Source organism: Penaeus monodon, chromosome 6, assembly GCF_015228065.2.
Source record: "Penaeus monodon isolate SGIC_2016 chromosome 6, NSTDA_Pmon_1, whole genome shotgun sequence".
NCBI classification, from domain to species: domain Eukaryota; kingdom Metazoa; phylum Arthropoda; class Malacostraca; order Decapoda; family Penaeidae; genus Penaeus; species Penaeus monodon.
Genome location: NC_051391.1, coordinates 44808736 through 44823208, shown reverse-complemented (window position 1 = coordinate 44823208; position 14473 = coordinate 44808736). Strand labels below are relative to the sequence as shown.

At 31.1% G+C, this 14473-nt stretch overlaps 1 protein-coding gene across 1 annotated transcript; it reads right to left on the bottom strand.

Moving 5' to 3' along the window:
• Positions 1 to 12593: 12593 nt before the first annotated feature.
• On the bottom strand, positions 12594 to 13524 carry LOC119574525 (protein lethal(2)essential for life-like). The gene is made up of 2 exons (XM_037921802.1): positions 13237 to 13524; positions 12594 to 12993 (listed from the first exon to the last, which is right to left on the bottom strand). The coding sequence occupies exons 1-2, from the start codon at positions 13522 to 13524 to the stop codon at positions 12760 to 12762; spliced, it is 522 nt and encodes a 173-aa protein (XP_037777730.1). The 3' UTR covers positions 12594 to 12759.
• Between the last annotated feature and the right edge of the window lie 949 nt (positions 13525 to 14473).

Sequence of the window (14473 nt, the reverse complement as noted above, 5' to 3'; positions counted from 1 at the left end):
TATAACCAGAAGCGTGGTTAACATTCTGTGTGTGTGTGTGTGTATATGTATATCACCATATAATATATATATATATATATATATAATATATATATATAGTATATATATATATATATATATAGACCTATATTATTATATATTATATATATATATAAACATATATATACCTATATATACATATATATGTGTATATGTTTACATATGTATCTACTGTGTATACAGCTCCGTGTGTGTGTTATTTCATGTATTTCCTGCAAAATCATCAGCTTCCATGTACACTTTGCCTTGGAAATTTACAAAAATAGTAATTTGATTCATTGCTCATGTAAACTTGAACGACTGACCTTTAACTATTGGTTTTTATGTTCTTCCTAACAGATCACTCAGTGGGATTCAGGAATGTAACTTTCCTCTTACACAAAGTAATTTTGTAGACAACTGTTCCAGAGTTTAATGATATCGAAGTGCACAGGTAACACAATTGGAAGATGTGAACACTTTTTAACATTTGTACTTTTAAGTTCCTTCTCACAGTTTCGATGAAGTAAACAATCGAAAAGGAAGCAAACAAACGTAATTTATTGAACAGAAAGCTTATATTATCTAAAATAACAAAAAATACACTTAACCATACACTGGTCCTTCAATTTAGACTTTTTACATCATCTAATGAAATGTTTTCTTACGCTGCCTTGGATGCATCTAATTGACATCATTTAATATATATATACACAGACTATAAATTGTGTACAATATATCTATGTCAACAAACCACACACACCCAACACACACACACACACAAACACACGAACACATATAAACACCACCCAATTTTATGTGCCATATATAACATACATCTAGATATATATACTATATATATATATATATATAATATATATATATATATATATATATATATATATCACCGTCCACACACTTATAATGGTAAACCTCTTTGCATTGTTTTTTTTCTCGCACACACCACATAACATTCGCACACACACACATATGTGCATATATATATATAGATTATATATCTATATAATAATATATATATATATAATATATATTTATATATAATATATAATACATATTATATATATATAATGTATTATGTAATATGTATATATATATTATGTAAATATATTATATATATATATATATAATATATATATATTGTTACGACGCCGACCGCTCGCGTCTCTCTGCCACCAACAGACAAGGCAGCTAGGCAAAACGGCGTGGCTATTCAAAGAGGGTCCGTGAACACTAAACAGCTCCAAAGAGGCCCCGAGCACCACAGCGTCCCAGAAAACCCCGAGGGGAAACGCCAAGTTGGCGAGGCAGGGCACGAAATAAACACAAATGACAGTCCTTTCCTTTATTTACACACAAGTTATTTACACATACACTTTTCTATAGGCACAATCCAGGGGGAAACCAGCATGTCACAGCTTATAAAAGGGCACACAAAGTTTATCAGGTCACCAGGGCACACACGATGTCTTCACAGGAGCATCACCACTCCTCTCTTGGTTTGTTCACTCCGCTCTCCACACATAGCCAGCTGCGTCTGTTTTGCCCGCAGGTCCCTTCATGTTTAACCACATGCCCAGGTCATCCTTTTCATTTTAACCCTGTTTCGCACAGAGACAAAGACCCACTGGGCGTAGCAATATTATAATTATATATATATATATATATATATTATATATATATAATTATATATATATATTATATATATATCTACATATATATATATCAACAGGTCACAAAACCTTAGCAATATGACCCTCTTTGTCATTTTGTTCAGTTTTTTTCTTCAAGAGTTTCGAAGTACCATGTATTAATGCCACTTTATAGCGACATCGACATTTATTATTATTTCGATAAGTTCTCGAGAAAGAAAGGCAGGTAGTCATACGTACATGCAAATAACAAGTTATAAAGAAAATAAATAAATAAATAAATAATTTTTACTTAATATACATCGTCTTTAACATTGATTACAATTTTCATCAATGAAATATTTTTTCCCTATGCTGCCTGTGGATCTTTCGATCGTGACAGTCAAGACGCCATCGAATGACATTGGGGCCCAAGAAGTCCACGGCCTCCATAATCCACTTTGCCTGGGAATTGAAACGTCGACAGAAGCTTTTCATGGACTTGAAGTCGCCCCTTCTTTTCCACTTCGACCTTCCACCACCACCGTGATTGTTCTTCTACCTCACCTTAACGTCTCCACTCTATGAAGTCATGAACATCCATACAACCTTATACAGAATCCAATTAAAAAGTATTTGTTTTGCATTCTAATTCTAATGAATATCTAGCTAAAAAAAATGCGTGACCATAGATAGCTTCATAAAATTCTAACCTTCACTTGAATAATTTTTGGACTATTTTTTCTTGTAATTCGTGTATATGATTATTTGAATTTGTGTTTTTACGATGATTTTACGTGATTTTTAGATGTAAATCTAACCTTGTGATTATGGTCGTCCTCGCTGAAGGCCATGACTTGGTCCTTCCTGCTGACAGATTCTCTCGTCTTACACGCTATAACTACTCTCAGATCGCCTCACGGATTTGGCTGCCTCCCCACCTAGCCAGGATTTGGTCGTGGCTGTCTCAAATGATTCCAAATATCCTCAAGAAGGACTCGTGGGAAGAAAAGTCCCCCTGCTCACAATGGGGAGGCAAGTGAATCCTCTTGCCTTTGGAAGATTCTGGTTTGTGTTCAGCAAGGATGGTATATTTTTGTTCTCCATATTTCTTTAGGCGTTTTTCACTTCAGTAAGTAGAGTAAATTTCGTGGAAATGTAGATAAAGATACCAGCTTGCTCCTGTTTCTTTCACGGAGTGTTGTTTTTCCGTTGTGTCTAGCAGTGGCGGCTCCTGAGCTTTGTGGCGCGAGTTGGATGTGGCCCACTGTCCACGTTGAGATTGGTAGCCGCGCTTGGAACATCTTTGATTTGAAATTCGTGAACTTCTAGTTCTCAACTTAAGAATGCATACAATGCAGCAATGCGGTAAATGCCGAATATTTTTCATAGATATATTCCACATATATAAAAACATCATTTTATATCTATAATCTATTAAATATATATCATATATATATATATATATATATATATATATTATATAGATATACATATATATATAATTATTTTACATACATGCATATTCACATATTACATTTATATATAGATGTAGATATTATATACAAAGACTGCCACACACAAACGCATACATAACACAAGCATACTTAGTTTGTTCTGTGTGAGGACAATATATGTGTGATCATTTACTGTAAATTTATATACAATACACACACATTCATATATATGTCTTTGTTTATTATGCCTTTATATATCTACATTTAACTGTGTGAAAACGGACTGTGTATATATTAGAAACATATATGTTATAATTGGTATAATAGAATACATGCACATTACAATTATATATAATATATATATGAATATGTATATATATATAATATATATATATTAGATATATATATAATAATATTACATTTAAGATTGTTTCCTACAAAATTGTAGACTTTTTGCCCCTATTTTGTATTTGGTACGCAAAATTTTCTTCATACTTTCGAAACCATCTGTTTGACATCTATGCGACAGTTAATGCTATTTTTGTTTCGATAAAGGAAGGCAAGTAAAGTCATCAGAACATCAAACTAAGATTTTTTTTTTTTTTTTTAAGAGCAAAAGTTTCATTGATATTTTACGTTGCAAAACCATAATAAATAGTTACGTTCAATTACCATTGTGTTTCAAAATCAAATTAATTACATCTGTTTTTCCGCGCTTTTGTTTGTTTCTTGGTTTTAAGTTGCTTGTGGAATTTTCTTAGCCGAATAGTGAAACTCCATGGAATACATTTCGGAGTACGTCTCATGCTTCCTTTGGGGAAATTTGAAGCGTCGACAGAAGCTTCTCATGACTTGAAGTCGCTCCTCTTCCTTGTCTACTCGCCTTCCACATGTTTGTTCCGCCTATAGCTTGACTTTGACGTCTCGACTCCTCCTCCTATGTATACTTTGGCCTGGACAAAGCGTACCCATGCTGTACGCTTGTCTTTACATGAAACTATCACCAGACGATTATGAATGTATAAATATAAATTATAATTATTAACTGCCGTGCTTTCATTCAACACGACAGTCTTGTAGCAGCAGCTACGCAGTACTACTATTCTGACTGAATAAATCTAGTTATTGCTCAAGATGAATTGACATCCATCGGATATCAGGATTTATTTTTTCCCAGTATCCGTGGCGAAAATATCTAGAAGTGTCCCACTCAACGGCGGTAAGTCCGCTGAAACAGCATCATTGTTTTCGTGACTCAGGCGTCAACACGCTTGGGTAGTCTTATCTTGTAATACATCTCGTGTACCCCACCCTGTACCTTATCCGGCTACGAACATTTTCGTTTCGATAATCATGGGAAAAATATTTAGACACATACAAATTTTTAACCCATACTAAATGCCGACATACGATACACCATTCTCTCTTTCTTACTTTCTTGGTGTTTTTTTTTGTTAAACATTTTATCTTTCCGATCCCTGGTTTAAAACCATTAAACAATGGAAGCACAGATCCTGCACATTTATATTTATATATCTTTTACCATATGAAGCAACACCATCTTTTTATGCAAGATGATGGGTATTTTTTCGAAAATGGAAGGTATGTAAAGATACATATGTGTAAGTAAATATGTTATATTTATTTTTTAATACAATATTAATAAACTTATTCCTACATTGGCAAATCTGCCAATAATATTTAAACATACCTGGCTTTTTCAGCTTATATTTGTAATTTCAGCCGATGAAATGTGTATTTTCTATGCTGCCTGTGGAATCTTCGGAGCCGTGATAGTCATGACGCCATCGGAAGACATTGAAGAAGGTCCACGGCCTCCCTATCCACTTTGCCAGGGAAGTTGAATCGTCACAGAAGCTTTTCGACCTTGAAGTCGCCCTCTTCCTTTTCCACTCGACCTTCCACCACCACCTGATTTGTCTTCCATCTCCCAACCTTAACCGTCCTCCCACTCTTGAGTCATGAATCCAGCACACCTGTAAATAAACATGAAAAGTGGTTTGTTTTCCCCTGTTTTTTCTTTTGTTCATTTTCATTTATGGCTACTTCCTACGTGATCGAGATCGTTTCTGTAGAAAGCTGACTTCAAATCTCAATTATATATATTATTAATATATAGACTTTTTTTACGACTGTTCTCTTGTATTCATAGTTATGAATATTTGAATTGATATTAATCTACATGATTCTTTTTTTTTTTTTTTATTTTTTTTTTTTTTTTTTTTTTTTTTTTTTTTGTAAACTAACCTTTGTGATTCTGGTCGTCCTTCGCTGAAGGCCATGACTTGGGTCTCTTGGCTGCAAATTTGCGTTCTCTTACATGTCTGTAGCCTACTCATCAGACCAGGATCACTCACGGATTTGGCTTCTCCCCACGCATCCAGGATTTGGTCGATGGCCTGTCTCAAATTGCTTCGGAAATATCGTCAAAGAAGGAATCTTGGAAGAAAAGTCCCTTCTCTGCGATGGGAGAAGTGATCCTTTTTGCAGTTGGGGATTCTGGTTTCGTTCATTGAGGGTGGTAGTATTTTGTTCTCCATAATTTCACTTAAGTAGGTAGAGTACGTCCTTCGTGAAATGCAGATAAAGCTACAACTTACTCTGTTTTCTCCTCAACGCGTGTTTTCTTTATATTGTGTCTAGCAATAGGCGGCTGCCTAAGGCTTTTATGGTGGCACGAGTTGGGTGTTTGCCCATGTCCACCTCCGGCTGGACGCAGGATTGTGCATGGTTTGGCACATCATTCAATTTGGGAATTTCTTGAATCTTCTAGCTCTCAACTTAATGGCATCTGTTATAATCATACGGTAAAAGCTTCTTACTAGCTATGCGTGTTCGTGATACATTCCGTCCTTTATATATAGACGCAAATATATATATATAATAATATATATATATATTCTATATATATATTATATATTATATATATATATATGTATCTATATATATATATATATATATATATTATATATATAGTGATTATACTGTTACAACATATATAAATGTGTATATATAGTGAATTATCTACGAATATGCACACACAAATACACAGACACAAACATACTTTGGTGTGGTGTAATGAACAATATATTTTGTACATGACTGTAGATTTATCTACATTTATATATATCCACAATATAAATGTTTTAAAGGTACTTAATATACATGGATACACATTTGATTGTGTACATATAATAATACAATGTATGTATGTATGTACATACATGTATGTATTTGCGGCGCGCGCGCTTGTGTGTGTGTGTGTGTGTGTGTGTGGTGTGTGTGTGTGTACCTACATGCACATTATATAATATATTCATACACTTTATATGTATATTATAATTACATATTATATATAATATTATGCCTATTACAATATATATTTACTTGTATATCGTCTGTGCCCATGTCATCATTAATGTATTTCCCTGCAAATTTAACTGCTTCCATGTAATCTTTGCCTCGGACAATTTTCAAACAGTAATGTTAATTAAATTACTCAGATAAACATACAACCTTTTAACACTGTCCATTATTGTATCTTCTTGAGGGTCCTTCAGAGGGATGTAACTTTCCTCATTACACAAAGCGCTTAGAGAAACGATTGTTCCATTTTAATTAATATCAACGAAAATAATCATGGAAACACAGGTCACAGCCATCGGAATGTAGGCTGAACCCCCTTTTTGCAGTTGGTACTACTGGCATCTTTTTTTTTTTTTTCTTTTTTTTTTTTAGAATTTTATCATATAACATTTGTGTATATGATGTAATATAATAATGTATGCAATAATATATCTATATATATATATATATATTATACATTATTATCTAATATATATATAATTATCTATATATATATATATATATATATATATATATATCAATTATATAATAACTATATATAATATATATTATATATATATCTTATTTATATATATATACCTACATATTTGCATACCCATGTCAAGTATTTCCTTCCTGCCTGCCTGGGTAATTTGACGCATACTATCTACTGATTTATTGTTCATGTTGGGGGGTGGGGGGGGGGAAAAAATTTTTCCTAACAACTAGCCTTTAATAATTCTAAAAACGTACATGTTCTCCTACAGGTTTATTCAGAGTTGTGCCTTATGTTGTACCATGAAATGGCTCGGTAGACAAATATTACATTTTGCCAATGGTTTCGAAAAGGAATAATGGGAAGCACAGTTTCACAAATAGTGAACCCCTCTTTGCATTTGGGCGCTTTTTCTTTAAGACTTTTGAAAAATCCTCTTTGATGCAATTTATGCTACATCGAGTTTTCCTTTTCTTCTTGTTTCTTCTTGCTTTTCTTTGTTTTCCTCATTTATACAAGTTGCGATAAAGGAAGGCAAGTAAAATCACCCACATGTTAACAATTTATTGAAAAAAAGAGTAGAAGCTTCATTTCATTGTAACATTATCCACAGAAAAATAAATTGTTACTTAAACGGTACGTTATCTTAAAGACAATTTCAGCTACTGAAATCTGTTTTCTATGCGGCCTGTGGAAATCTTCGGAGCCGTGATAGTCAAGACTCTATCAGAAGACATTGCAGAAGGCACGCCCGCCTGTTCCTTTGCCTGGGAAGCTGAATGCGTCGACAGAAGCTTTTCTTGTACTTGAAGTCACCCTCTTCCTTTTCCACTTGACCTCCACACCTACGTGGTTGTCTTCCACTCTAACCTTAACATCCCCATTCTTGAAGTCATGAAACATCCCGTACAACCTGTATATATGATCATATCAGAGTATTGCATTTGTATAATCCAGATAATCTGTTTGCCTGACCTAGAAGGATTTCTGAAAAAAAACAATCTCTATTTTTTTTTTAGTGTTTTCCTTTGCAATTTAAATATCCAAATAATCTGTTTTGCCTGACCTAGATGATTTCTGAAAAAAAAAAAAAATTTAAATTTTTTTACGATTTTGTTTTTTTCCCCTTATTCTTGCGTATAAGAGTACGAAAGTGGTTTTTTCCGATCACAGATTTTTTACTAAAATAACCTTTTTTTGGCTCTTCCAACCATGTTGTTCCTTTTCAAATTCCTTTTTACGCGGTAAACTATGGGGAATCATAAGATTGGGCTTTCCCCACGTTCCGGATTTGGGTCATGTTTTTTCCTTTGCTTCCAATACCCCCGAAAAAGGGAAATCTGAAAAAACCCTTTGGATGGGGAGAGTGAATCTTTCTTTAGAGATTATCAGGTTTTTCATTAAAGGTGAAAAGCAATTTTTCTTCATATTCTCAGCGCTTTATCACTTCAAAAAGTAGACAGGTTCTCGGGGAAAATAATGAACTACAGTTGCTTTCCCCCAGGTTTGGTGTCTTTTCACTGAAGAGGCGGCTGAGATGTTTATGTTGCGAAGAGGTTGGCCTATCCCCAAAACCCCCCTTTTGTTTGTCTTAGTCATCTTTTGTTAAAACATAAAGCTCTTAATACAGTTTTAAACTTTACTTATAATTAACGTGGAAAAAAAGGGCCCTTATAATGAAAGGAAATCTTGTTTAACATACTATATTTATGAACAAAACTTATAATTTAAATTTTAAAAGTATAATTTTATATATATAATTAATAATATATATTATATATATATGTATAATTTATGTATAAAACATTTATACTGAAAAAGATACGTGTGTTTTTAAATTTTAATATATATATATTATATTATTTTTAATATTATTATATTATTATATATATATCTATATTTTAATATATAATATAAAATTATAAAACATAATATATATATATATATATATATATATTTATTATATATATAACAAATATATATATATTATAATATATATTTATGTATATATGTAAGTATATTACTCCCCATACATATATATTTTATAATATATATATATTATATTAAAAGTTTTTGTTGTGTGTTTTGTGTGTGTTGTGGTGTGTGTGTGGGGTGTAAAATGTATATACGTGTATATTTTTGATATTCTATTCAAATTGCGTAAAGCCGAAAGCTAGCATATACCTTTTCCTGGGTAATCACAAACTGTCCTTGATTTATTGTTCCTTGATCATAAAAACCCTTTATAACATTTTTAATGTGCTGTTTAACCTTCTAAAGTGTCATAAGTCAGGTGAAGAAACCCGGAACATTGTGCATTTTTTTAGTACTTCAGCAAAAATGTGTAATCTTAGGCCCCAGTTGGAAGAAGTGAACCCTCTTTAGAAACAAAACAATGGATGCTTTTTCTATATTTCACAGGAATACCACCCCGGGCACCACCACACACACCCCCCACACCACACACACAACACACCCAAACCACAATTTTTATATATATATTAGATATATATATATATATATATAAAATTTTTAACTATATATTATATGTTTAAAGCATACTATATAAAAATAAATAATATATTATATATATTATTATATTATATATATTATTATAATATATATATATTATATGGATATGTGTATCAATATAATTAAATATTTATCTTTATAATTACAATAAATATATAAATATATAATATATTATATATATATTATATATATAATATATATATTATATATATTAATATACAATCATAACATCCACATATACACATATCATTTTAATATATAAATTATTAACATAAACCACACACACACACACACATATGTAATATAATATTGTTTCACGGGTCACAGAAAAACTTTTGCTTGTCATAATTATTTTTTTCGACGAAAATATTTGACATAAAAATGTTTTTTCCAAAATCTTATAAATTGGATCACAATAAACAAAATACATTCCCAAAAGGGCATTTTTAAATGAAATAGCTATTGAAATAATCAATGTATGTGCAATTTTGCAAACTTTGGTGAAAACAAATTACATATATAATAAAATCGACATTAAATCTTGATATAAATTAACATCCTCATACATATCAAATTGCATATGAATAATTTCATCCTATGATTTCAAAAATTAAAATGTGTCAAAATTTAGCTCAAATTACAAAGGAAAATTAATTACAACATTGCCTCATCTGGTGAGCGTGAAGTATTATCTTTTTCTCCACTTAAAAAAAGATGATCCCCTTAATAACCATCTGCTACCTAGATGCTTGTCACAATTCCAACATCAAAAAAGATAAGAAAATAGATCCCAAAATAAATACAATTCAAATATACCATCTGAACTAGTTTACAATTTAAGTTCCCCTTGGGACCAAATTTTCCATTATGCTCACCAAAAAAAAAAAAAAAAAAAAAAAAAAAAAACAGAACTTGGACATGCGTGATAAAATAACAGAAAAGACTAGATTATTAGTTTATACAAACTAATGATACAGTGTGTGCCATTTTCGTTTGGAAGCAAGATCATGGCATGCTTGGCAACATCTTTATATGAAATTTCTTGATACTTCCAGAGTTTAACTTGGAAACTAATTTGAATGCATATAATATAATCATGCGGTAATGCTTAAAATTTAACTTTTCTAACTATATGTAAATCATTTATGTACAGAAACACACGCACACACACGAATACGAACATACACGCGCACACTCATTCAGAGCCACACGCACACACATATATATCCATATATATGTACGTATATATGTGTCTGTGTGTGAGGGCAATATACGTGTTTATATATACATATATAAATATATATATGTTTGCATATATATATAACTGTATAAGGGTATGTTATGTATGCATACAGTATACATACCTTTTGTATTTTTGCAAAATTTACATTTCATAAGATTACTTGAATACATACACTCACACAGAATATTTATTTTCAATTACATTTATATAGATATACACGCATGTGTGTGTATGTATATATATATATATTAATATATAATATTATATATTATAATTTATTAATATAATACTTGTATATATATATACAGTATGTGTATGTATGTATATGTGTGTGTATGTAATATATGTGTTTATATACATTTATATTCTATTTCAAGCATTCCCTGCAAGATCGAAAGCTACCATGTACATTTTGCCTGGGTTATCGACATAAATTACCCATTGATTTATTATTCCTGTGGTTCTAACAACAGACCTTTTAACGCTTTTTAACGTGCATGTTTTAACCTTGTTAAAGTGTCTCTCAGGTCACGTGAAGCACTCGGTACACAATTGTGCATTTTTATTAGTACCTTTGAAAAAGAAAGTTGCAAGCTTAGGTCTCAGTAATTGGAAAAAGTGAACCTCTTTTCTTTTGGCGTATAAAAAAAAAATCTTCAAAAGTTTTGAATAATCATCGTATTTTGCAATCTATGTGGCAGAGATCAATCGATACATTTTCGATAAGTTCGCAAGGAATACATATACTGTATAATGTATAATAAAAAAATTATATAGAATATATTAATATATAAAATATAACAAAATATATATATATATTAATATTATATATTATATTTAGATATAATTATAAATATAATATAAAAGGTTTTTATATATATAGTATAAAGTAATATAAAATTATTTTAAAATTATATAATATATTAATTTAATATATATATAAATTTAAATTATTATATATATTATATATATATATATAATATTATGTGGTGTGTTTTGTGTGTGTGTGTGTGTGTGTGTGTGCGTGTGTATTTATTATATATATTTATATGCATATGCATATGTATCAATACAGATATTATATTATATATATATATTATATATATATATATATATATATATATATATATATATACATAAAATAACATAACATATATATATGATTATACATAATTATACATAACTTACATTTATAAATATATATATCATTTCAAAGTGTATGCAGCAGCATGTGTGAACCAGCGATCACACATAGCACGACTATTCTGCTGAATAAATCAATAGTTATTTGTCAATGATGACTAAAATGATCACATATCAAGCTTTACTTTTTCGCAGTAGCCATGCCGTTACTTTACTTAGGCGTCACCAGCGGCTTGTATGTGTCTCATACTCGTCTACATCTCGTCCTACCCACCTGTACCTTATCGCGGCTACGAAACATTATCGTTTTAATTCAGTGCATCATAGGAAAAAATGTATATATTTAGAAACATACGAAAATTTAAACCATGATAAAAAAGTAACGATTTACGATACATATTCTCTTTCACTTTCTCTCTGTTTTGTTGATTATCTATTTTTTCTATGCTCTTTCAAATCACGTGGAGAGCACTCTGTGTGCCAAGTGTGCCACGCGTGCCAGAGGTTGCCAACCCCTGGTTTAAACCATTAACCATAAATGCACAGGCCTAGCACATTAATTTTAAACCTTTAACCACATAATTGGAATTGGATTTAGAACTTGTAATTTCTCTTCAAGAGTTTCGAAGAATCATCCGTTATGAAGTCTATGCAACAGTAGGCAACCGATGTTTTTTTCGCGGAAATGGAAGATAGGTAAAGTAATACACATATGTAAACAAATCATTTATTTAAAAGAATACATAAATAAATAAATAACCTTAATTTTCACATTATGAAATCAACAATGAGTAATCAAACATACATTATCTTTTAGCTTATACTATTATTTCAGCCAATGCAATATTTTATTTTTTATGCTGCTTGTGGAATCTTCGGAGCCGTGATAGTCAAAACGCCATCGGAAGACATTGCGGAAGTTACAGCCTCCATATCCACTTTGCTTGGAAAGTTGAAGCGTCGACAGAAGCTTTTCATGGACTTGAAGTCGCCCTCTTCCTTTTCCACTCGACCTTCCACCACCACTTGATTGTCTTCCACTCTAACCTTAACGTCTCCACTCTTGAAGTCATGGACATCTAGCACAACCTGTATATAGAATCAATGAAAAGTATTTTTCCCTGTTTTTATGTTTTCATTTTTATTCTATTGAATATCTAAATAATCGGTTTGCGTGACTTATTAAAAAAAAAAAAAAAAAAAAAAAAAAATCCTAACCTTCAATTTGATTTTTTTTCTCTCTCTCTGTCTTTTCCTTCTTGCATTCCATGTATATGGATATTTGAATGAGTGTTTTTACGATCCACATTATTTTTAGAATGTAAAACTAACCTTATGATTCTGGTCGTCTTCGCTGAAGGCCATGACTTGGTTTTCTTGCTGCATATTGCGCTCTCTTACACGTCTGTAACTATTCATGAGATCACTCACGGATTTGGCTTCTCCCCACGTATCCAGGATTTGGTCGATGGCTGTCTCAAAGTGCTTCTGAATATCGTCAAAGAAGGAATCATGGAAGAAAAGTCCCTTCTCAGCGATGGGGAGAAGTGAATCCTCTTTGCATTTAGGAGAGTCTACCGGTTTCTGTTCAGTAAGGGTGGTAGTATTTTTGTTCTCCATGTTTCTCTAGGGTTTATCGCTTTAATAAGGTAGAGTAAGTTTCGTGGAAATGTAGATAAAGCTACAGTTTGCGCTCTTCTCTCAAAGGGTGTTGCTTCTGTTGTGTCTAGCAAGAGGCGGCTGCTGATGCTTTTATGCGGCGCGAGTTGGGTGTGCGCCCAAAATGTCTACCTTCGTTTGGACACAGGATTATAGTATGCTTGGCAACATCTTCATCTGAAATTTCGTGAAACTTCTAGTTCTCAACTTCAATGCGATGAATGTTTACGGTACAACTTTGTGAGAAATGATTCAATAATAACTATGCGTTTATATTTTCCATCATCTATATGGCCGTAATTTATATAGAGCCACAAACACACATACATATATAAATTTATATAAACATGCACACATATAGATGTATGTAAATATTTAGTTACACTAATTCGCACATACATACGCATACACAAACACATACATACACAAACATACTTTGAGTGTTTGTTTAAGGACAACATCTGTGTGTGTGTGTCTACATATATATATGTATATATTATGTCTGACTATATATATTAATCATATGAATTTATTTATATTATATATATATATATAATATATATATATAATATAAAATATTATAATATATATATATATGGTATTTTCTGCAAAATCATCAGGTACAAGCTTGTGAGAAATGCTTCAATAATAGTTATGGGTTTTTATAGATATTTTCCATCATCTATATGGCCATAATTTATATAGCAACAAACACACATACATATATAAATATATGTATATACATATATATTTTTATATATACATAAAATATTTTAAAATATATATATAAAATATATATATATATATAAAATATATATATATAATATACATGCACAATATAGATGTATATAAATATTTAGGTATACTAATTCGCACATATGTGTCTATGTCTGACTATATATATAATTAT